The sequence below is a fragment of the Furipterus horrens genome, unplaced genomic scaffold (assembly GCF_987537825.1).
Source record: "Furipterus horrens unplaced genomic scaffold, mFurHor1.1.pri manual_scaffold_12, whole genome shotgun sequence".
In the NCBI taxonomy this organism is placed as follows: Eukaryota; Metazoa; Chordata; class Mammalia; order Chiroptera; family Furipteridae; genus Furipterus; species Furipterus horrens.
Genome location: NW_028327182.1, coordinates 752721 through 777923, shown reverse-complemented (window position 1 = coordinate 777923; position 25203 = coordinate 752721). Strand labels below are relative to the sequence as shown.

At 58.2% G+C, this 25203-nt stretch overlaps 1 protein-coding gene across 2 annotated transcripts; it reads right to left on the bottom strand.

The window, feature by feature from the left end:
• Positions 1 to 2536: 2536 nt before the first annotated feature.
• Positions 2537 to 25191, bottom strand: PROSER1 (proline and serine rich 1). Of its 2 annotated transcripts, XM_090258873.1 has the most exons (13): positions 24169 to 25191; positions 22066 to 22131; positions 20084 to 20152; positions 18839 to 18933; positions 17781 to 17874; positions 15636 to 15746; positions 13649 to 13732; positions 12202 to 12280; positions 11577 to 11672; positions 8262 to 8306; positions 3910 to 5578; positions 3410 to 3563; positions 2537 to 2920 (listed from the first exon to the last, which is right to left on the bottom strand). In XM_090258873.1, exons 1-13 carry the CDS (start codon positions 24211 to 24213, stop codon positions 2798 to 2800), a joined length of 2730 nt encoding a protein of 909 aa, XP_090114999.1. In that variant the 5' UTR covers positions 24214 to 25191; the 3' UTR covers positions 2537 to 2797. The 2 variants fall into 2 exon arrangements, with proteins under 2 accessions (XP_090114999.1, XP_090114998.1); XM_090258872.1 differs by lacking the exons at positions 15636 to 15746; positions 18839 to 18933; positions 20084 to 20152; positions 22066 to 22131; positions 24169 to 25191 and having other exon boundaries at positions 17781 to 18463.
• Between the last annotated feature and the right edge of the window lie 12 nt (positions 25192 to 25203).

The window sequence follows — 25203 nt, the reverse complement described above, 5'->3', positions numbered from 1 at the left end:
ATCAAGGCATCCCTATTCAGAAATGGGATCAGTGGGATTCATGTCCATGGTCACTTCGTTGTTGTAAACAATTTTGCAAAGTTGTTTTCCAAAGTGGTTTGTATCTGCTTAATCTACGCGCAGTATACAAGAATCCGCCTTGTTCCTCGTGACTAATGCCATGTGGCGGCATCAGAGCTTTCACTATGGGACAATTTGGAGGTATAAAATATCATTAGAATCCAAATTTAGATTTCCCTGACTTTAATGAGGCTGACCAGTTTTCACGTGGCTATTTATAATTCACGGTTTTTCTGTGAATTGCACACACGTTTGGTCTTTTTAGATTTTCTTCCTTTTACTTACATATACTCGGTAGGTATTTATACTTCCTAAATACTTATATGTGTTAATACTTGACAGTTGCAGGAGTGGCAAATACATTCTCATAGTTGTGGTTTACCTTTTCACCGTTTTATTGATGTGCTTCATATACATACAGAATTTATCGACCTTAGAAGCACAATTTCCCATGTGACATGTGGCCACACCAACCACTAGCACACCAAGGAGGTAAAATAAGGCACCACCCCCTCAGCCGGCAGCCTGGCCTCCTGCCTGAACCCCGGGGCCTCAATAGTTTCCCTTTCGTTCACCCAGTGGCCCCTGCTGGTACCTAGCACTAGGTTCCAGCTCATGGAGGGGGACGGGGGCATGAGCGTCTCTGGGCCCTTCTGGCCACGCCCCGTGGAGCTCAGTAAAAGAACACTGGCCTAAGAACAGGTCTCAGAAGAGTTTATTTGCGCAAAACTGATGACAAACGCCAGGAGGCGAAATTTCAGCAGAGAAAATACTCTGGCAGCCCTGCAGCTCACTTTATACGTCACCATCAAAGGGGACACTGCTCAGAGGGTGACGTGAAATTCATGGGAGCAAAGCCGGGAAACCCGAGCTTGGATAAAAAGCAAACGGGAAAACACGCTGGTTTTCCACGGGTGAGCACCCCAGACAGCCAGCACCACAGGACAGAGGCGCTGCGCGGGGACTGGGTACACGGTGACCCCGAGCCCCAGTGCAGCCGTCGCGCCTGCAGGGGTCTGGAGGCACAGATGCTGACCTTGTTAAGGGGTGTTATTGAGACTCACAAAGACAACAGGCGATTTCAAAGGCAGAGACGGACCTTTGTCAAGGAAGCGACAGGCCCGGGATATGACTGACTGCCACGACCAGCTTCCAGCCTCCACGGGAATCCTACGCTCCGCCCCCCAGGCGGCCCCTGTGGTCTCTGGAGTCTGTGACCCACCACGTGGCCCCTGAGGAGAGTCCCAAGTGTCTGACGAGTACAACCGGAAACCGAGCGCCTGGCACATGGGGCAACTGGCATCAGGTGAGCTGGGGGGTCACATTCTGCATGAAAACAATTGAAGATACAGTCTGTTTCGCGTGCTGGTCGTAGGTACAACTTTCACGTAAGATTATCTTTAAAGAGGTGAGTGGTCAGTAGAATATATTGAATTTCAACTAAATTTGGACAAAAATGTTCTGTGTATCAACTCTAGCAATACAAAAATTTAAAAGCCTATCTAAACAGTTAATAAAATACTTACAAAATATGTCATATCCATAAAGTTTATTTTAAAAAATTGTTAAAAACTAACCATACAGGAATATTTGTTAATATACTTAAAAAGTTTGTTCCCCATGTTGAAGGAAAATATTTTAGCAACACCTTCCAAACACCATCTTTATAAAATTAAAACTCCCAGGTGCTGGAAGGTGCTGCAGCAGGTTCTCTAGCTTCCGCTCCCGGCCCAGGACCGGCGCCCACCCCCGCGACACGCCCGCCTCCCGGGTGGCAGCCGCTCCTCTCAGCGACACTCCCTCGGGCTTCCGGGCGCGGACGCACGGGCGGAGCCCACGCTGGGCACAGCCGCGCGGCCCTGGCCGCCTCGCCCCTCTGCCAGGCGATGACGCCCGACGAGCATGTGACTTGAGCACAAACAGAAATACTACAACCCCTGACTGTAAACTTTCACCGAGAGCTTCCGGGGCAGAACGAGGGACGGACGCGCCCCGCGCGCTTCGATATTGCTGAGCCCAGCTCGGTTCTGAAGGCAAATCGTCGCAAGCCTGAGCGGTGTTTCTGCGGAGAGCAGCTCCGGGCGTGCGGTCCAGGCGATGTGTGCAGTCCACAGACTACGGTAAGCACCATGGTCACTTATTCAAATATAAACTCAGCAGGATATGTGTGATCGTCGATGTCAGAAATGAAAAGTGACTGGGGGTCTCCAGTCCCCCTCTACGGATACCCGGGGGGCACAAGGAGCGGCGGGACCCGCCCCCCCCCCCCCCCCCCCCCCCCGCCCCACGCAGGGCGGCAGCTCCCGGCGCCGCGGGCGGCCCGCGCCTCTGAGGCACGAGGGTCCCTTCCGTCCGCAGGCGCTAACAGGAGCAGGTTTAAGGCTGAATTCGGCTCTGAGGAGTCTGACCCCCTCTCAGTCAGTCCCCCCCTAACCCTCACACACACACACACTCAACATTTTTTTTTCGAGGGGGGGGCGGGGGGGGAAGTCCCTCCCCAAACACTCTTAAATACTATTCTCCCTAAAATTCATTGTCAGCATTTATATAGGGGAGTGTTCATAATTAAATCCATTTCTAAATGCAATCCTATTCTGAAACTCATACTTGTCCCGACTTCCCAGGACTATCTTCATCCAGATTTTCTGAGCTCCGGCCAACCCGCCACGCGTCGGACCGCCCGCCGCAGTCCGCACGCAGCTCGGATGTCCCTCTGAAGGCGGGGGACGCACTCAGGTCACTGCCACCCGCTCTGGGACAGGCCTGGCTGCAAGGAGAAGGGCGTTCCGGGCGCGGAAGGGTAGCTGGGAAACCCGTCCGGCTGCGCCGGGAAGCTCTCCAGGGCTGCGGCGGAGTGCACCTGCGGGGAGAGGGGCGCGCGCGTTAGCGGGGGGGGGGGGGGGGGGGGCGTCCAGTCGGGGCTGCCTGCGCCACACTACCGGGGGGGGGGGGGGGGGGGGGGGGGGGCACGTGGGGCAAGATCAACCTGCTCCGTCTCCTCGACTTTATAAGAAATGTTCAACTTCTTCCAATGGTGAAGGCGCCCTTTCTGGGCACCATTAAAATATTTAATATTCTTTTTAAAAAACAGGTTTTCTAGAGAAACCTGCTTTAGCGGCCCATTCGTTTCGCTCCAAGTGTGGGACACGAGGCACAACTTAATGTCTAACACTCCACGAGAAACCTCTCTAAACCGAGGCTTGAAGGGAACGAGCAGGAAGGACGACTCATCCCGATGCAGACACCCCAGCACCTGCGCTGGGAGGCGCGGGCAGGACGGCCAGCGGGACGCGCAGCCTGGGAGGCCCGGCCGTGCTCACCCCCGGCCCCGGGCGGCCCCGCGCCTCACCTGCTGCAGCAGGGCCGCCGGCGCCGCCGCCGCGCTGTGCGGCAGGTCCTGCAGGGGTGGCTGCGAGGGGTTCTGGGGGAACCCGGGGACGCCCGGGAGGGACAGGAGGCCTGGAAACACGGAGCCGCCCGCGGCCTGCAGCCCCGGCGACAAGCTGGAACGACAGGAGAGCGGGTTAGAGCGCGCACGCGACACATAGACCCGCGCGTGCCAACCGCAGGCCTCGCGTGCGGAAACGGGGCCCCGAGTCGGCGCCCGCCAGCAGGCACCTCCCGCCGTCGGGGCGCTGCCCCGAACCCCACCGAGTCTGCGGCCCGCAGCGGCTCTAATCACCACCCTTGGTCCCCTAACCGCGGTGGGTCCGGGCCGGCGTCCGCGCGTTACAGGACCACCCGCACGTGCCCGAAGGCCAGCCTCGCACCCCTGACGCCCCGGCCTCGGCCGGCAAACCCCCGCCCCGCCTCTCACCCGAACGGCCGGGGCTGCGGCTGCCCACATACCCGGCCTGCGCCACGAGCGCGGAGTTGAAGTTGGAGCTAAACGCCGAGGCGAATCCCGGGAGGACGGGCGCCGGGGCGGTGACGGCGACAGGCAGCGGGGCCACGGTGGCGGCCGTCGAGGGCGCCTGCAGCCCCGAGAGCGAAGGCAGGGCGGGGGCCACGCCGGCGGCGCTAGCGACAGAGAAGCCGGCGTAGGAGGGGCGCGCGGGCGCCAGCGGGCCCTGGGCGACCGAGAACAGCGAGGGGACGGCGGGGGACAGGTTCAGGGGGAAAGGCGTGGCCGAGGCGGCCGCCGCTGTGGCGCCCGGGAGAGGGGTGGCCATGGAGGTGGCAGCGGCCGACGAGGGGGCCACCGACGCCCCTGGAAGAGACACGGGGGGGCTGAGGGGTGGGTGCGCGCTCAGAGGGAAGTTGCTGGTCAAGGAGGTGAAGGGGGGCAGGGCCGGGAACGCGGGGGCGCCGGGGGGCCGGAGGGGGCCGGGGGGCGCGGGCGCGCTCAGGCGGGACAGCCCGGCCAGCGCGGGGTTAAGGCAAGCAGACAGGCTGAGCGGCACCGCGACCGGAGGGCACGCGTGGGGCCGCGGCCCCGGCAAAGCCAAGGTGCCGGGGGAGGGCGTCGCGGGGCACGGCGGGCCCTTGAAGGCGGAGGGCGTGGGGCTCGTGGGCTCCGTCTTGATGGCCACGGGAGCGGCGGCCGCGGCAGGGCTCGGCGCGGCAGGCAGGTCCGTGGCGGCCGCCGGGGGGCCGGGCAGCGGAGGGGCCGAGGAGCCGGCACTCACGGGCCGCGAACCTGAGGCTGAGCTGGGAGTCGCCAGCGGGGACGGGACGGGCAGCGCCGGGGGCGAGGCCGAGGAGGTAGCCGCCGGGGAGGCCAGGCCCGGGAACACGGCCAGGCCCGGGGTGCAGGGCCCCTGCCGCGCAGGCAGGACCGAGGGGGCGCAGCACTTGCCCGGGGCCAGGGCGGGCAGGTCTGCGTGGTGGTTGGGGAGGGAGGCGAGCGAGGCCAGCCCGCTCGGGACCGCGGCGGGGAGGGCGGCCGAGCTGATGAAGCCGGTGTCGCTGGACGTCAGGAAGCCTTTCAGAGCGGACAGAAGGGGGCTGCCGACCCCGCTGGCCAGGACGGAGGGGCCGGGGTGGGACACGCCGTGGGAGGCGGGGGCCAAGGGCAAGGGCAGAGCCGCGAACACCGAGGACAGGGGCGCGGGGCCCGGGATGCTGGCGGCCGCCGTGGACGCGGCAGGAAAGGGCAGGCCAACCAAGGACGCGGCCGTGGACGCAAAGGTCTCACTGGGAGCGGGAGGGGCCCGAGGGGCGGGCGTGGGGGCAGGACAAGGCCCCGGCAGGGGAACGAGGCCGGGGAAAACGGAAGGAATGGGAGCAGCCGTGGTGCTGGGGACCGAAGTGGCAGGCGCAGGCGGCAGGGCCGGGGTTCTGACGGCCGCTGGATTGGGCACCGACGGCAGGGGGGCCGGCAGGGCCGCGGGGACCTGCCCGGGGAACACAGGCAGGACGGTGCTCAGCACGCTCAGCCCTGGCACGGTGGCAGCTGCTAACGCGGACGGGTGACTTGTGGCCTTGACCGGGGACACGGCAGGTACAGGAGCAGCTGCCGGTGTCGCAGGATTAGACCCGTAAGAAGTGAAGAGCTGACCCGCTGGGGCAGGAAAAGCTGTGGGAAAAGGCAAAACTATCATCTTGCTGAAATGTCAAGTTTTAAATCAGATAAAATGCACAAAACTCGGAACAGCTAACAAATAGCAAAGACGGCCGACGACAGGGGGAAGAGGCCCTTCGGCGTGGGAACGGCGAGACCCCATGACCCGGACGCCGTCAGAACGGCCCCCAGCGCAGTGAGGACACCTGGCGTGGTCTCCCAGTTTTCAAAACCTGAAAACATCTATTTTGGCTGCGACCCACGTAGGTGTGCTGACCTTCCCGCTCCTTTCCTTCTCCCGAGCCGCCCGGCTAGAGGGCCACGTCCCCTGAAGGGCTTTCGGCGCCGGTTGTCGGCAGCGTCCCCTCCCAGCCTTCCTGACACCGGCTCCTCTCTCAGTCCATGTGGCTCGTCCTTGGCGCTCCCAGGGGCGAGCCAGTCTGCACCGCCCGGCACCTCCAGCGCGGCCCCTCAGCTCCAGTCCCCAGGCCCATGCAGACCCTTCTCCAGGCTTCCGGAGCTTGCCCTAATGTTTTATTCTGATAAAATCACAACAGTTAACCCAAGCAGCACTAGCGATGATCTGGGTTTCTTCCCCGAGCCCACCGAGTGACAAGCTCCCCCGTGTGCCGGCTGGCACGCGCCATGCCAACAGCGGCCCCGCAGCTACACGCACGTCGGCTCCGCGCAGCTGGGAGCAGGGACCGCCCTTCCTGCGGTCACAGTCAACTGAAAGGTGTTCCCATGGACTGAGACTTAAATGTTTAAACCCGCACTCAGCGAAGACCCTTCTGACACAGCGCGGCTGCCCTCACGGAGGTCAGGCCGGGCCGCTGGGGGAGGGAGGGGCCCCAGAGAAAGAGCCTGGACAGCCGGAGGGCGCCACGCAGGCCCGTAAACCCTGCAGCAGTTTTAGGGAAGAAACATGGCCGGAGAACTGAAAGCAGTGATGTGGAAATATACACACTTCGAACTCTGAACCATTTCATGTTGTGAGCAGTGACCTAGTTTCAAGAAACTAAGACTAGCTATCATTTTAAACTTAGAGTACATATGAAAATAGATTTATACTTTTTTGGTATTTATTTTATTTTATAAGAACTAGAATCACAATTCAGTGATCCCTCACTCATCGCGGGCATTACGTTCTAGACCCCCCGCGACAGATGAAAATCCGCGAAGTAGGAACCTTACATTTATTTTAGTATTTACTGCGCAGTGCTGCAAAATCCTGCGATAGAGCAAAAAATCCGCAATAAATAATTAAATATATTTTTAAAACTCTTGCGACACAGTGAGGCCATGATAAGTGAACCGCGACATAGAGAGGGACTGCTGTATAGACCTACTTCTGTGTTTGTAAATAACATACCGAAAGATTGCGGAGGTCCACACCGGCTGGGAAGCTGAGAACCCAGTCTTATTTAACTGCACGCGGGGACTGTGGGGTTAACGACAGACCGCCAGGCACCACCAGCTGCCCCGTGTTCTTTCCGGCAGCGCTCACCCCAGCAGAACAAACCCCCTCTCCGCGCCCTGCTCTGCTCACTGACCACAGAACACCCCCACCAGACCTGCGCTGAGCTTTCTGTCCTGACCCCGCCCCTCGCCACTCGCCCCGCAGCTGCGCGTCCAGGACCTCCCGAGCCGACGCAGCTCGTCAGAGGTTACACGGTGGCATCCAGACTGGAAAACCTCACCCGTGCACGACCTGCCACACAGCACTGCGCCCACGGCCAAGGACACTGCGCTGTGTATTTAGAAGTTTGTTGAGAGGGCAGACCTCATTGAGATCTTTACCACAATAAAAACAAATAAAATAAAGCCACGTGGCTACGAAGTGGAGGAGCCGACCTCTGACCCAGGCCTGCCAGACCCGTGCCCTAACAGCTACACCAGGTTGCCTACTTTGCTCCTTAACACAGTTCAGGAAAGACAAATCGCTGCACCAGGCAAAGACCGCGTGGCGCAGGGAGGTGACGCAGGCTGTGCTACCATGGTGCTGGGACGTCACCGCCTGTCCCTCCGACAGCAGCCCCATGCGGAGGAGCTGAGGTCACAGCCGCCGGCTCAGGGGTCAGGCGACAGACACACAGCCAGGTGCGGCAGAGCAGGGCCAGGAACCGGTGTCCTGCCGCTAGCGTGGGAACCTCGCGCCCACAGAACCGTGGGTGGGACCAGGTGGGTGCCAGGCTTACGGGGGGGGGGGGGGTCACTTCAGAAGTTACCTGAATGTCTAAACCGCTCTGCTGTAGCTCTAGACTAATGTAATAGCAAATGTCAACTGTAATTGAAAATTTTTTTAAAACCCCCGTTTTTAATCAAAAACATCAAGTGGTATCTAACAGGACACTTTCCCTCCCGAGGGGCTTGTGTCACCCTCTGCTCGTATCCAGGACAGGAGGCCTGCGAGACCGCACGGTGTGACGTGACTGGGGACACAACGCACGTGGCAGCCAGGTCACACCGACGACTCTGCCAACGGGACGAGGAGGCACGTGGCCAATTTAAATCCGGTCAGCGTGTGCACCGCGTGCTGTGCGCACACCCCGCGCCACCACCAGCCTCCTGCAAAGTCAGCCTTGAACCAGGGACGCCCCCCGGACACCAGGACTCCCAAGTGCACCTCCAGCCGCTGCCCGTGAGCAGCCGGCCACCGACAGGCAGCACTCAGCTCTGAGCCACGGCGGGCACTTACTTTGGTTCTGCGCAGGTTTTGGCTGATTGGAAAGGTCTTCATTTTCTGTATGAAAATAAACAGAAGAGGCAACTTCAAACTTCAGTCAAATCATTCACCACCATAATAATAATCAGCGACTGGGGTCTGATAAAGAAAACCCAGGATGTGCAGGTGTGCGGGGGGGGGGGGGGGGGGACAGCAAAAATCACAGCATTAACTATACACAGAACGACAAGGTTATGAATAATTGATCCTCACCCCGCCACTCCATTTCTCCCTACCCTACAAGATTTAAATGCACACGGCTCTTTTACAGACACAGTTAAGGGCACCTACTGGAAAGGCGACAGTCTGTGTCCTACCCAGGAGGGAGCGTGGCCACACGGTGCAGAGGAGCCACGGTCCCTGCTGAGCGGCACACAGCCTCCTGGGCACCGCCCGCCCGCTCGGAGAGGGCACTCGGCGGCGGGAGGCAGGTGCCAAGTGCACAGCCCTCTGCCATCCAGGCGGGAGCCGAAAGGGTCCCCTTCCCTGCCAACTGGCAGCATTCCGCTAGGGACAGGCTCCGGGAGCATAGCTGCCGTGGGGACCCACTGAGACCACGAGACTGACAGCCGGAGCACTCCGCCCCGCACCCGCCGCGGGAAGGGCCTGTCCAACCCGACCGTCTGTTCAGGACACAGTGCAGAAGTGGCCAAGGAGCCAGCAATGTAATGGGCGTTAAGGTCCAGAGGGAACCCATACCCCCAACTGGATCGGAAGAAGAACGTGTCTTGTTTGAGGAACCAGCACAAACAAACCTCACCAGCAGAGAGTGTCTGTCAAAGGAGACTCCCCGTAATGCAGAGGAAGAAGACCCACACCTGTAACACTGTAAGATGTACGAGGTTAGGGCGAAGACTTTCAGATAAAAAACTGACACCAAAGTAATAAATGCAAAGAATGGTCAAGATTAGAAATACTACTACTAGAAATTAAGTTACTTAGGTAGAAACAAGAAATGGCAAAAATGCAAAAGGGTATCATATATGAAGAGAAGTGATTTAAAAGTCCAATACAGTGCAAAATAAGAGCGCCAGAGGAAAAAGAACAGATGGAAGCATTAAGGAAAGGAACAATAAAAACAGAACTTCCTGAGCTTTGAAGACTTCAGTTTTCGTACCCAAAGGGCTTGCCAAGTCCCAGGAGGTTCAGTGAGACGCACACCCAGACACCCTCGTGAGACACCTGAACTCCCAGAGACAGACGGTTCTGAGCTCTGGAGACCAGGAAACGTTCCTTTGCGACCTCACACCACGAGACAGCGTCCGCATAAGGAAAAGAAAGTCAGCTGGGACTGGCTTCTCTACCGCAGCCCTTCATGTGGGACCTTTTTGAAGAAATGACTTAGAAAACTTTCTACTATAAGGAAATTAGAACCTATCAGGACGGGAAATCCAAGAACAGGAGCAACAGGAAGAAGCCATGATCCCAGAGGCACGGAAGGAAGAGCGGGGAGTTTTCCTACGAAACACGGACGGACTGGGAGGGGAGGGCGCGGGGCTCACAGCCGAGTGTAACCCAGTTTTCTCCGGTCTGGACGCTGACAGCCGTTGAGAACATGAACGTGATCACCAGCAATACTACCAATAAACATTTTAAGATGAAAAACTGTGATATAACCATGAATAAAAAAAATGCAAGGAGTAAGACCAAGTATGTAACTTTTACAGTTGCTGGAAATTCCTATTAAGTCTCTCCCTCACTGGTTTAACAATAAGAATCCATCTAAATATCATTTATAAACCAAGTAACCTACCAAATAAACAAAACCCTAAAGAACTGAAAATAAAGATACAAACAAAACACTTTTGTAACATAAAAACAAAAAGGAGTCAGGACAATATTAACAGCCAATAAGGAGGGCCGGGGAAAAAAGAAACGCTTTTACAGCCCTGGCTGGTGTGGCTCAGTGGACTGAGTGCTGGCCTGCGAACTGCTTTACTTGCATAAAATGATCTTGAAGCTCAGAGGGAAGACTAAACGTCCAAAAACAGTGAAAAACTATGAGAAGAGTGAGTGAAGCCTTATCGGGTGTCAGGACACACACACACCCACTCATCAAGCCACTACGGCATCATCCTGACCTGAAACAACTCGCATGGAACCGCTATAAAGAAACAGAATTGGAGCCATGCGTGTGTATGAAAAGTTACATGTGTGTTTCCAAGCAGGGGAGAAAATGAGGCGGTGAGTAAACGATGCTGTCATCTGGAGGAAAACGACGAGGAACCTCTGTCCCCCACGTGACTATAAACCCCAGACGGAGCAGGGCCCGCACGGAGGCGGGTCCCCCGGACGGCCTACGCTGTGTGACATCGTCACGAGGGCCTGGAGCAGCGTAACATGGCTTCAGCTTCTCCTTCAGAGCCGCTAGGTGGCCGCGCAACAATGCAAGCCGCAAAAGGCAGAGTGCCACGGACGAGGGCAGGCGGCCCAGCGGCCTGTTCTGGAGAGAGGTCTGCAGCCCCCATCGCTCAGAATGCTCAGCTGCACGACAGAGCCACTCTGGCTAGTGAAGAAGAGAAATAACTTCATAAGCACTATTAAGTAACACTGAGTCTCTGGGAAGGCAGAAAAAAACTAGGTTCTATCCCTACCCTACACAGACATTAAAATAAATGGCAGTGGATTAAAAGCTACGCGTGAAAGAAGAATCACTATAAAGTAATTAGAGAATAAGAGGATACTTTCATATGCTGGGCTGGGGAGGGTTTCCTAGGCAAAAAATAAAACTCAGGGAAGTCAAGTAACTAAGAGCTAATCAAAAGTAAACTTCTGCACACGACCCAGGTGGAAACGCGGCGAGGCTAACCCCAGCAGGCAGGAGGCGCGGGAACACGCGGCTCTCACGCCCACGGGCAGGTGCCCATCAGCGCGGCCTCGCTGGAGAGCATCCTGGCCACGTGCAGAAACAATATCTATACTTCACACCCCATGTGTCCACCAGGCCCAAGGAAAATGCTGACCTGGACAGCGCAGGGCGGAGAGGTGCAGCTCCCCAGCCCTCCTTACAAGACCGTCCTCCCCACCGCAGACTTAATTGGCCCAAACGGCGACGCTCATTAAGTCGTCACACATTTTCTGTCCGAGTTCCTTGCTCACGAGAACGATTCTTCTTCCTGCAGCCTGCTCGGGTTCATACGTGCAGGCCAGGCGCTCCGGAGAGCCTGCATCCACACTCAGTTCCACCACCAGCCGCCTCAGCCACTACAAGCCACTCCGCCCCCACCCTCCCCGTGCGCACTGTGCGTAACTTCCTTCCTTGGAACACGAGCAAGACCATTCATTTACCTGCTCCTACTGGATTAGGAGTATATGCAGGTGGAGGGGGGACGCCTGGGGCTATGACATTGGCTAATGGCACCAGACCTGCATTGTTATAAGCACCTAAAATAAAAATGCAACAGAGAAACATATAATTTAGTATCATTTTGTGGCCAGGAGTCCAAACTATATTAATGCACCTACCTAATTTATTTTTACAACCGCTGTATCACAGAGTTGCGTTTTAGGTGGAGGTTTGGGTCTAGGATCAGGTGAGAACAGCTCCAATGAGACCCCGGAGAGCCCCGCCTGCCACACTGCGGGCTGACTCCCCACAGCGCGGGCAGAGCCTGCCACCCTGAGATTACCTGTCCTCTCTGTCAAGCACACACGCTTGACCATTTAAGTTAAGCGCATTAATGATGCCTTTAAACACCAACTGTCAAAAAGCGATTCAAGATGATTTACCGAAGAGGAAACCCTAATAATAAAGAATGGGTTACAGTCATCTGTAGCTCATTCGTCGGAAGGAACGTTAAACTCATCCCTGCCCGTTTCCCACGAGCCCAAGTCCCCACGAGCAGGAGCAGCACCGGCCTCCGCCCCGGAGCGCGGAGCCCAGCGGACAGCGCGACCGGGAAGGAGCCCTTACTTGGTGTGATGGTGGCGTGCGGCCGGCACGGAGGTATCGGGTACGGAACGGGCCTGTGCGGGTTGTACGTGGACGGAGGCTGGACGGGAGCAAGCACAGCGGTTAGAGGAACCCGAGCCCCCGGTCTGCTGGCAAACCACACGCCACTTGTTTCAAAACATCCTGTCGCAAGAAGCCAGGCACGCCTCAGAAAAGCTGACGCTACTGGGATCACACCCAGCACAAACCAGGAAGGTGGCTTTGCTTCAAAAAAACGTGGTTCCTATTAAATTCCAAAGGTGGGTCCTGCCAAAGACGGCGCTATAAAGGGGTGTGTTTTCCGTTTCAGCACTAAATCCTCTCCAGTGAACGCTCACACCGTATGCTGACCAACAAACGTCTGTCTGACCGGCCTGGTTTAGCCAAGAGCGCCCATGTCCTACGCAACGCACGAAACCCACTGGCTTTTGCAATTTCAGCAAGAACCCCCCAATCCTTCTAAACCCATTAGGAACTCATCTTAGCCTTCTTACCCTCTCTTCCCCTTTTGGGTGGGGAAAAAGCACTCTGACCAATTTAGCGGAATGCAGACTGGAATTATGAATTCGTACTTTAGTCCTTCTGCCTTTTGAAATCCACAAATCTTTTATCTACAATGGGACTTACATAACTAACCAAGGACATTAAAAGAATTGGTCTCTAGCCCTGACTGGTGTGGCTCCGTGGGCTGGGCATCATCCCGCAAAGCAGAAGGATGCGGGTTCCATCCCTGGTCAGGGCGCAGGCCTGGCCCCCTATGGGGGCGCATACAAGAGGCGGCCGATCGGTCTTTCTCTCCCCCCTTTCCTCCCTCCCTCCCCCTCTCTAGAAATAAATAAAATCTTTTAAAAATAAAGGCTTGGTCTCTACAGAACAGCAGGTGTCTGAAGCTCAGCCAAACGCTGCACGTTTAGTGTGTGAGAGAGGGAGAGAGAGATCCCCTCGGGGCAGCGGCTCCGCTGACGGGCAAGGACCGGTTCTCTGGCCCTCAGGACGGCAGTCCCATGTGGCGCCCCAGTCTTGTGCCAAGAAATGTGACCTGTGACTGTACTGCTATGAACGGCCGCTGCGGGAGCACATGGCAGGCGCACAGCAGGGACCGCGGTGGCTGTGCGAAGGCCGGTGGTTCTTCACCTGCGACAGCCCTTCAGGACACCAGGCTGTCTTCCGTTCCATTTAAGTTCCCGTCAGTTACTGCCCCCACCCCCACCCCCTGGAAAACCCCCTCCTGCGGCTCTGTCCTGCTCACGCCCACCGACACCAACCAACCAGCCAAGCCACCACCTCAGGGACAGGGAGCCCTGCACACGCCTCCCGGAGGGCGCGGGGTTGGCTCGGACGTCCCCACACAAGCACACAGACGCTCTGAAGAGGCAGAAGGCGGCATGTGAGCCTCGTGGCCCTTTCGGCATCGACCTTCCACACGTACTGGTTTGGACGGTCCGAGAATCCGCGCAGCTATTCCTTTGCCTTCATTGGTACATTCTTCACCATCTTTTTTCAAAGGGGTTCCCTGTTTTAAAAAGAAAACAGAAACTAATTGAGACTCTTTAAAAAAGCCTAACCCTCCCCACCCCCCGTAGGCATGTCCCCCCCTGCGCTGTCCCCCCGCTGCACTTCAGACCCTGCACTTCTACGCTGACGGCAAGAGCTCCGGCCACAGGGAGGGCACGGCCTGCTCTCCCGGGGGGCCTGGAGCTGCCCCGCCTCATCTCTGAGGTCCGTCTGGAGACCACGAAGAGAAAGACTGAACTCGGGGGGCGCTGGAGGACAGGGCCCGGGCCCTGCCTGATGAGGCTGGCACCCGGCCACCCCGCCCCACCCCCACCCGACACGACGCACGGAGAAGGGAGACGAGCGGGGGCAGCGGGTTTCGGCTTCTGCCCCCCAAGAGTGCAACCAGAGACCCAGAGCCTGTTCCCGCTGGACGCAGGGGCCAAGGAGGTGCTCCGTGAGCGACACGGGGGACCGTGGGCACTGTCCAAGGGCAGGCGAGACCTCGGTTCAGGCTGACAGACTCTTCACTCCAGGGCGTCCCCCCGAGAGTGCGTGTCCCTAAACGGTCGAAGCCGACGTCCAAGGTGCTCCGCAGCGCCCCGCCCCGCCCACGCGCCCCGGCAGCCCCTCCGGCACGGGCAGGGCCGGCCTGTGCAACCGCAGCATATTCCCGAGATGAGGCGTCGGACCCGGGGGCCAAGTCATGACGGGGAACATAGACTCCCCGTGGCTCTTCCTGGACCACGGCTCTGGCGGACGTGAGCTGCTGGGCCGGGGGCACGGAGCCAGCTCTAGTCCCAGGCTGGGGACAGAGGGCCCTGCTGACAACACACCGCCCTGCCCGGCGTGGAAGCCACCACGGCAGGGACGTGGCATCTGGGGCTCCCAGCCAGCCTTCCCGAGAAACCCTGAGCCCCGCCAGCTAAGCCCCTCCCAGCCCCCCGATGCCCAGCAGCTGCACAGCGGGCACATCTCTGCTGCTTTAATCCACTGGGCGTCGGGGTTATTATGTTGCAGTAAAAAGTAGCGCCCGCTGAGACAGTCAGAGGGAAGCTAGAAACTCCGATGATACACAAGCACGCCTCTTCCTCACACATGACCGCTCAGAGCCTGTCCCCTTCCCAGGGCGGGCTCCCCGGGACGCAGGCGCCACACTGTCTCCAGAGCTCACTGCACACGGACGCGAGGTCGCCCCTTCACCAACGGTGAGCCAGGCTCCAGACCACGCGGGAAACAAAGCAAAGCTGAGCCTGCCCGGTTTGGCTTGTTCTTCTGTGCACAGTACCTAAGTGCTTTCATGGAGTTTATAGATAAACCTCCAGTCTATGACTTAAGTTGCTGATGTCATAGAATTCCCTTCTTTTGTAGGAGCCCCATCCACTGGTATTTTCTTTAAATACAAGAACTGCCCGGGCAGTGCGGCTCAGTGGATTGAGCACCGGCCTGTGAACCAAAGGGTCGCCGGTTCGATTCCCAGTCAGGGCATAGGCCTGGGTTGTGGGCCAGGTCCCAGTTGGGGGCGCACGAGAAGCAAGCACACAGTGATGTTTCTCTCCCTCTCTTTCTCCCTCCCTTCCCCTCTCTCTAAAAGTAAATAAACAAATAAATAAATTATTAAAAAAAAAGATTTTATCTACTTTTAGAGAGGGGGGAAGGGAGGGAGAAAGAGAGGGAGAGAAGCATCACGTGTGGTTGCCTCTCACTCGCGCCCCCAACTGGGGACCTGACGTGCAACCTGGTCATGTGCCCTGACTGGGAATCGAACCGGCGACACTTGGCTCACAGGCCGACACTCAGTCCACTGAGCCGCAGCAGCTGGGGCAAAATCTTTTTTGAAAATAACCAATAAATACGAGAATGGTGCCAAGTTTCACACTTAGCCGTGAGAAGTTTCAAAGACAGGCAGAGAGGGTGCTCACTGGGAAGACGCCGTTGATGCGGCTCGGCTTGCCCTTGGGGTAGGGGTTTCCGGGGATGGTCCCGCAGGAGGAGATCATGGCGTGAGGAGCCTTGCAGCCTCCCTTGAAGGCCTGCAACACGAAACAGAAGGGCCGTGAGACACACACCGCGCCCGGGGTCTGCGAGCCCTGCTGCGGATGTGAGCGCAGGAGCGGCCTCGCCGCCGTCTGTCCTCACACCCACCAGCAGTCAGGCGTGAGCATGACCGAGTTAGTCAGTAAAATCACTCTGTTTAGACGGAACTGTTAATAAAGGAGCAGAATGGTTTAATGTCACAACAAACGCAAAGACAGCTTTACAACGCATTGGCTAAGCTGTGTGCAGAGCAGGCCAGTGACTACTGAGCACGTCCCGTTCCCGCAGCGACCCAGAGCGACACTGTCCAACTCCACAAACCCCCAGACACAGGGTCCAGAGCGGTGGTGACGAGGACGCTAAGGGGACTCAGTGGGGACTTTGACAGCGTGGAAAAGGACAGAGAAGCCACAGAGAAGAGCCGGAAGTGAAGGACACACTAGCTGAGGAGGATGCACCACAGGGAGGCGGCAGCACAGTGGAGGCGGCCAACGACCAGACCAGCAGCCTGGGGTCTAAGGAGGCAAGAGCCACCCCGTCAGAGAAGAGAACCACCTCCCCCAAACAAGGTAGCGTCAGGGGCCTCTGGGACAGCCTCAAGCATACCAGCATTAGCATCACGGGGGCACAGGAAGGAAGAGAGAGGGAGGAAGAAATTGAGAACATATTTGAAAAAATAATGACAGAAAACTTCCCTCACCTGGTGAAGGAAAAAGACATACGAGTCCAGAACTGCAGAGTCACAAACAATATGGACTCAAAGAGGACCAAACCAAGACACATGAAAATTAAGATACAAAAGGTTACAGACAGAGAATCTCTTAAAAGCAGACAGTGATCTACAAAGGGGTGCCTGTAAAACTATCAGCTGATTTCTCAAAAGAAACTTGGCAAGCAAGAAGGGACTGGCAAGAAGCATTCAATGTGACAAAAAGCAAGATTCCTCTACCCAGCAAAACTATCACTTAGAACGGAAGGGCAGATGAAGTGCTTCCCAGACAAGGTAAAGCTAAAGGAGTTCATCATCACCAAGCCATCATTACATGAAATGTCAAAGGGACTTACTTATGAAGAAGAAAATAAAGATTAAAAATATGGATAAAATGGCAATAAATACATACCTACCAACAATTGAATCTAAAAAACAAAACAAACAAGCAGAACAGAAACAGAACCACAGACACAGGGAACTCTGAGGGTGCCCCGAGGGGAGTGTGGGGGGCCGGGCGGAGGACGTGAGGGACCGAGCAGCACAGACTGGCGGCCGCAGGGCGGTCACGGGGAGGGACTGAGCAGAGGGAATAACCGTCTAATAACTGCGTGTGGTGTCAGGTGAGCGCACGTTTTCGGGAGGATCGCTTAGTAAGTTACACAAAAGTCTGATCACTGGGGTGCACACCTGAAACTAATATCTCCTGTTAACTGTGACTGAGAATAAAAATGATGAAGAACACAGAAGCGTGGGCTCAGGTGCCGCTGCGATGACTTATGACCGCGGCGAAGTTCCCTGCTTGCCCTGAGCGCAGCCAAGGGTGTGAGGACGTGGCGTGATGGGGCTGCAGGGCCTCGCCCTCCCTTCACGGGCCTGTGACTACGAGTTCCGTGCTCAGCCACCATGGTCCCAAGCGAGGACTGCCTCGGTGACCAGTCACGTTCTCTAGGCTTGGACAAGTGCCCTTAGGGAGTTTATATTCATCAGCTGGGGTTCTGCTTCCTTGTTCATCTCTTAGGCATTTGAGCCACACGTGTAAGTTTAAGGACAAAGCAAATTCCCAAAGTCAAGTTCCTGAAGACACGAGGTGAAAGGAAAGAGCGCGAGTGAACACGCAGGAGGCTCAGGCCACTGGGGCATCCCCGGCCTCCCCCGCCCGGCAGTGTGCCGCACCCCACGCGGCTCCTCCTCCACAAGCAGCAGGCACGGTGTCCCCAACCCGGCCCCCGGCAGCATCCGGGGACGCGACGGCCCCTCCTCCTCGCCGACACTCAGAAGCGCCACCGTGCCGTCCAGGCGGCCCCCGCGAGGCCCTCACCTGCTCAAGCACTCTCCTGCAGCGCTTCTTCTCAGACATGTTTATCCTGAATAAGTCCTCGATGGGCCGGGAGTTCTGTGCATCAACGATGTTTCTACAAAAGACACAGTTCAGCTTCACACTGAAGAGCCTGGGCAACATACAGAGGCCAACGACTTCTGTTTGCCGCACAAATACACTGAGCACGCTCTTCTCCACAACAGAGAGAAGTGTGACCGACTGGTGACGCTACATAATGTGCCACATACAGAGGTAAAGGTGGCAACGGAGGTCGATCTGGTTACCGCCACGTAACAAAATAACACGATACGTAAAAGTCGCTCTTTGGGATCCTTGGAAGTACGCTCTCCGTGCGTGTTGGGAGAGCCGCCCGTGTGTAAGCGCGTGAAACTCCTGACGGATCTCAAGATGAGGTTTCACCTAATGCTCAAGTTTAACTGCGTGTTTTGCGGACACCTACAAATATACAAGGGCCTTAAGCTGCAGGAGCAGCAAACGGCAGCTCACAGACGTCTCCGCCGTGCAGGAGCGACTCCTTCTCCCTCTGGGCCTACGCTCACGCACTCACGCCCTCAGCACTGTGCTGGGTGCGGGGCTGAGGCTCACGGTATCCAAAGTTCGCGTGACCTACGAAGTAGCTGAGATCCTTACTTTTACAACTGAGGAAAATACGGTCCAGAAAGAGTAAGTACATAGTAAGCCAAAAAAAAAAAAAAAAAAGTTGGCAAAATGTGGCAGACCTTATCGAGCTATAAATCCCATGGTTTTATCAACAAGCCACTTAAGAATTCACAGGAGGGAGGCAAAGCAAGTCATTAACATACAGACAAATCCAAATAAATAATGAAACTTGATAAGCCCCATGATTTTGTAAGTTATGATCATGTGTAACAAGTACACTAGACAGTTTGATGTAAGAACTCACCTTTTTGCTTTTGTAGACTTTATTACAGTTCCAGTTACTGATATGTCCGATACGCATTAACAAACCTGAACTAAAAGACACTTAAAGAGCTCTCCAAACCTCCTCGGATGAAGTAAGAACGAGATGCACTTACGACGCTAACAGCTCCAGCGCGACGAGCTTGTCCTTGCTGAAGGTGAAGCAGTTGAGGATGCTGACCACTTCTGCCGGGTGCACCGCCACCATTTTCTATTCATGTAAAAGATAATTTCAATTTCAACCTGAGACATTCCCAAGCCAGAAATTAACCTTTTGGCGGAATGAATAGTTCACGTTTGTAAAACTACATACCCCTTTGGAGGTTTTTAAACTGACCTCTAAAAAATTAGCAGAAGTTTAAATATTTGCAAAAGACTGATTTCCTTATTTTTAACTATTTGTAAAATCCTCGAACTACTTAGTTCATTTACTAAAATGTGCTATGTAACCTGATTGTCAAAGGCGGTCCTCGGGGGGGAAACAATCAACCCAGACGCTGTCAGAAAAGGCTGGGCTTAACCTAAAGAAGCGGGGCCCTCAGCGGTGCCTGAGCAGCCCTGGGGCCTCGGAGCCTCAGTCCAGGGGGGCCCATCCCCAGGGGGCTGGAGAGAGGGGCGAGGCCTGGCTCTCCCTGCGGGCGCCCTCCACTCTCCCTCCAGGACGCTGCCTGGCGCTCTGGCCCTCGGGCAATAGCTTGGGCCCCAGGGGAAGGGAGGTGGTAACAGATCCCATTTTTTGTAAGGCGGAAAAAAAGCAACTGTTGAAGAAAAGACGCACTAAGGGCCCCAGACACTTTCTCAGGCGCATTCTCAGGCACGCTCGTCAGAAGTTCAGGATCTGCAGACCCTCGGAGCCACCCACGCCTGACCCTCAACAACACCTGCCCAGCACGGCCGGGCACGGGCTGAACGGAAGACGCCTCTGTCCACCGAGGCTCCAGGGAGCGGCCCCCACAGCGGCCACGAGGCACCTGTGACGTTTAACTTAAAATTAACAAAAAACCCAGCTGCTCAGGCAGCGGGACGCGGTGTGGGGCTCCGAGCGCCCGTAGCCAGTGGCTGTCACACGGGCGGTGCAGTCAGGAAAGGCTGCCACCGCAGAACGTTCCTCTGGACACTATGGGTCCCGAGATCGTGAGCATCAGCCCAGCTGACTCTTCTTCTGAGACCAAAAGCAAAAGGGGGAGAACACCCAAAACAGGAGAGGCATAAAAACACCTAGAAATTCAAGTCCTGCTCTGCGTGCCTGTGCGTGTCCTCTCCCCAGCCCTGCCCCGCAAGGCCCGCGGCGCCGGCTGCAGCAGAGCGGCCACAGCGCGCGCCCCGGGACTCCCGCCCCCGAGGGACAGCGCGTCACTTACGTGCTGTAGCGCCTTCATGGCCTTCAGCTGCGGCTCGGCCCAGGAGAAGTACCTCAGTAAATCGACCACCTGGAAGCAGAGGAGGAACGGACTCTGATGACACGGGTTTGGAAATGTCTCCGCAGAGCTGGCTTCCGTGTCCCGAATTCCTACTCAGTGGTGCCTCCTGGGCCCGACGCTGCGGGGAGCCCGGCCGCCCGTATAAACCTGAACAGAGCAGCCACGGGCGGCACTGAAAGTCGGACCACCCGAAACCAGACTCGTAAGAACGCAGCTTCTCACGGGCACTGGCTGCACGGGAGCACGCGGGGCCGCGCTGGGCTGGCAGCTCCCCCGGCGGGCAGCGCGCACGGAGCCCACCGAGGCAGCCGACACCAGGGCGGGACGCGGGAAGGGGACGTGCAGGAGGCCTGCGGAGACCGAATGTCCCCGCAGGAGGGCAGGACCAGCAGCAGCGCCTCGGCCTCGGCGCCGCCTGTCCCGGACCTCGTGCTGAGGGCCGGGCGGGTGGCTGTGACTCGTGCAGGCTCCGGCGAGCGTGGCGCGTCCCGAGCAAGCGCCCGGGGCTGAGACATTTTTCCTCATCGAGGCACAACGAGCGTGGGTGTGCTGAGTCTCGAGGCCGAGAGCACCGAGGGGTGTGACCGTGGCGCGCGACACCAGGCGCTGAGCGGACAGTGAGGGCGCCAGGCCCTCGCAAGGGTCTCCAGCAGGTGGCCCGGCGCGGCCCGCGTCCACCTCCACAGGCATCGGGAGGCGCGGCGCTGACACTGGCCACACAGACCCGCGCCTTAGAAACGGGGAGTCGCTGAGCGGCGGCCCCTGCGAGAGCGCCGCCAGCCAGGCCCTCGGTCTCCCGCCCAGCGGCCTGCAGACAAACGGGGGGCCAGGCGATGGCTGTGAGGGGTGCGCGGGACACCGACCGCACCACAGCCGCGGCTACGTGGTCACTGCCGCCCTGGCTACAGCCCCCGGCTCCAGGAAAAAACACTCAGGAAGAGAGGGCGATGGTAAAAAACCCAGGTGACCGCGTTACATACTGCGGGTCCCGGGGAACAGCAGGTCTCCGTTCCTCCACGCCTGAGGGCAACGCTAGAGCCCGGGGCGGTGTGTGCAGGGGAACAAAAGCAACAGGCCAGCCCCACGCGCGACCCCAGGTAACCCGCGACGCGCGTGCCGTGTGTCCTTACTCTCCCGGGGCTGTTCCCACCATGCACGCCACAACCCTGTGCGTGCCACGGCCGGCAGAGGAGGCAGCACCCCGCTACCCACGCAGGCCGCGGCCGTCACGCCCTGAGGAGGGTGACCTCAGCAAAGGGGACCAAGGCACTGAGAGGCGGCCCTACAGGACCTCGGGCGTGCGCCCACACACGCACAAAAAGAAGGGAAGCGCGCGAGTCCCTGGGAGCAGTTCTGCATCTCTGCAAACTCTTCAAAGCTCAGCAGCCGGAGGGGACTCTGAGAGTCACGGCCGGGGAAGGCGCGGCACGACAGCACACCGTCCCCGCAGGGAGCCGCCGCGGGCCGCTGGAAGTCACAGGGAGGCTCCCGGACGCTCCTTTTACTGTTGACAGTTTTTCCTGCTGGCTTCACGGAAGGAAACACCCCGCCGCCGGCCCGTTTCCTGTCCTCACACGGCGTGGGTTCTGCAACTACTGACGCACGAGCACCACACCAGTCCGGGCTGGTTCCGCAGGAGCTGACGCATCGATGCGGCGCGCGGCGCCCAGGGTGACAAACTCTGAGCTGCTGCTTTCAGACGCTGCGTTTTAAAACCACGTTAGTGGGATTAGCGGCGAGGGAGGCACGTTTATAGAAACGCCCAGACTATGAATTCTGTAACGTCTTCCACCAAAACTGAAAGCTTCTGAAGTTCCTGAGTAAATAGAGCAACAAAGTAAAGCCGCCCTGACCCCGACCAGCAGGTACACAGACGTCAGCCAGAACGTGGTGTAAAAAAGAAAAATTAAACAGAGCAATACCTGTTCACTAGAGAAATATCCATGCACGTATTCGATTGCCTTTAACTTGTACTCTGTCAGAACGGCCTACAAAACACAGAAAAGGAGCGTTAGTACATGTACGCAGAACAGCAACACACATACAGCAACAAGGCTACCTTCAGCCCCGCACGCAGAGCAGCTACGGCACCGTGGGACCCGTGACGTGGGACCCGTGACGTGTGCCCAGGACGCTCTCCCTCCCCAGGCTCCGTGCGGCCAGGACACCCTGAGACAGCAGGGAAACCTCCCGGGCCTCCCTACTCACTCCTACAGAAAAGCAAGTGTAACAGACAGGATTTGCGAGGGGTGGAAATGACACACGGGATTCGTGTAAGCGTAACTAGTTCAGGACATCCCAAGTTCAACCAAGCTGCCGTTCCTAAGACGACAGAATGTGTCGGACGTTACCCACGCGTCCTACTCATGCAGCAGCTACTACGGCCGGGCCCTTGGCGTTCCTACTGGGCTGCGACAACCCAGGAGCTGAACGCGATCGGTGCCCCTGCCAGAAACTGCCAGTGCGGCCTGTCACGGCCCCGAGCACCTCCTGACCCACGGGCGGGAACGCCGCTCACTGCCCACCTCCGGGCTGCGGTTAAAATGGCCAGCAGCAGCCTGACCGGTACACAGAGGCGGCCCTCGGTGCGTGGGGTTCCTCTCCATGCGTGGCCTCTGCTGACGGGAAAGGCCGAGGGGTCTGGGCCGTGGCCCCGCACGGTCTAGAGCCGGCTGAAACCACGCCACCCAGCAATACAGTCACGAAGCCTGAGGATAACTTAAAACCCAATGAGTAATTCTCAGAATGCGGACTCCCTGCATTTCCATCCCATCTTAACAGAGCAAGGCAGTGCCGGCCCACCTAAGTACCTGGTGGCGGCGGCCAAGGACCCTCGGACTGCGAACCAGAACTAACAGCTTAGGTGGCCGCGCCGGTGACTCTGGGTTCCACCTCTGCGACCCAGGCTCTTCCCCTCCTTTGTATTTACTGTGGGAGCTTTTCACAGCTTAGAAGCGAGAGAATATGCAAAGTGACCCCGACAGCTCCCAGCGGGGGCCACCTACCGGGCCGCCCGAGAGCGGCAACTACTTTCTCACGAACAGTAGGAACACATCCGCTCCGGACAAGTCGTGGCCAACCCTAAACATCGGGTCGGCAAGCCCCGACCGGGTTTGCGAAAGCACGCGTTTCCTTCAGAAAAGAACATTCAGCATCAACCGGTATGGAAAGTCCACCGCCAGGTTGGAAAAGAAAAACGCTTTATAAATAACGACAAAAAAGAAACCCTTGGCCGCGTGGAGAACGAAGAAGGAGAAAACGGCCTGTGCGCCCGCGGTGGGATCAGTGACTTCGTAAGGGAAACACGTAACAAGCGCGAAGCGACAGCCGCGGGCGCTCCGGGCGGGGACGCGCAGCGCCGGCGGGCGGTGTGAGCAGAGGCCCCTCTGGCAGCACGAGGGGCGACACTACGTCCCTCTGGCTCTAATGAGGCAACTCCTCCTTTTGCGCTCAAGGCTCCCTGCCAGTTTCCTTTTCTCTTTCTTTTTTTTTTTTTTTTTTTTTTCTGCTGTTTGATTCTTTCTGGGCACTAGGCTACAGGACGATGGCCTGGAAAAGCGGCCAAAACCTGGGAACGCGGCAGAAAGAGTCTTGGAATTGAAGTTACGGAAGCCCCTTCCTAAGAGCAGTTTAAACCTGGGATGATTGAGACGTAACGCACGCGCCTCGTTAAGGCACTAACCGGGGCCCCATCCTCAGACCTGAAACCCCCCCCCCGACGACCCACCACCGTTCGAGAACCGCCCCGCGCGCTCTCCGGCTCCCAGCGCCGCGCGGCGCGGAGAGGCGAGGACTCCGGCTCAGAAACGGCACAAGGGGTCGCTTCTCCAAAAGCAGGGCGCTCGTCGGGCTCTGCGGACCCGACGCTCCCAGGGCCGCCCGGTGTCCCGTCGCGGTAACGTGCCCGCCCGCCCGCCCGGCGGCCCTGCCCCCGCTGCTCCGCACAATCGGCCTGGGGCCTCCGAGGGAAGCACGCGCGAGAAGCCGAGGCTCCTCGGGCGACGCGCGGGAGAGAACGGCATTACCTTCCGGATCTCGTCCAGCACCATCTCAAAGGACTTCTTGTCCATCTTGGCTCCTGTCGCTCGACGTGGCTGCAGCCGTGACACTCCCGGCGACCGCGCGCGCGCCCCTGCTCAGCTCGGACGGGCACACACGCTGACGGCCGAGGAGGGGAGGGCTCCCGGAGCCGAGGGCGGAGGCGCAGAGGTAGACGACTTCAGAACTCCGAAAACAACCCCAAACACGGACACTTGCAGAGACTTTTCACTAAAAAGCAAAGAGCATCGGCTTCCCCAGCTTCCGCGCGCAAAGCTTCGGGGCGCTCCGGGGCAGCGCCCGGTCCTCTGAGTCCCGCAGAGAAACCCGGGTGTCGGCGGCCAGCGGACGGTCGCGAAGTTGCTCTCCCGGGCGCAGCGGCCGGGACCGCGCGGGCGCCCGAGTCCCGCGGGCGGCGGCGACAGAGGGGCCGGCCTCACCGCCGCGAACCCGGACGCGGGGCCCAGCTCGCGCTCATCCCAGCAGTGGCGCCGGCCTCCTGGGACCCCGCAGCCCGGCAGCGGCGGGCGGGCGGGCTCTTTGTTACCAACTGCACGGCTTCCGGGAGCGGGCCAGCGGCCGGGAGCACGGGGGGCCGGGCGGCGGGGGACTCCGGCGCCCCGCAGCGCCCACACTGCCCGGAGCCCCTCCCGGCTACCCCTCCAGCTCCCACCGGCTCCTGGGGGCCTTCGCCGGAGCCCGTCGCGTCCACGGAAACTCGACGCTGCGCCGCTAGTTCAGGCCACTCTTTCCTGAAAGTCAGCGGCGGGGTCCTTGTGTGGGAACGTAGGTGTCTGCGACGGACGCCTGAAAACCTCGGGAGCGGGTGCGGATGAAACCCTTCGCAGAACCCAGCAGGCATTTTTTTGAGGATCACACCCCTGTGGCCTGGGTTTGTGTGTGCTCGCTCCTGATTGGCCGATCTTAATTTCAAAAGACGGAACGTCGAGTCGTTACGGCATCGCTCTGGGCGCCCTTATTTTGGCGGACGAGAGAAGTCCTCAGCGTCAGGCCGTTTTCCC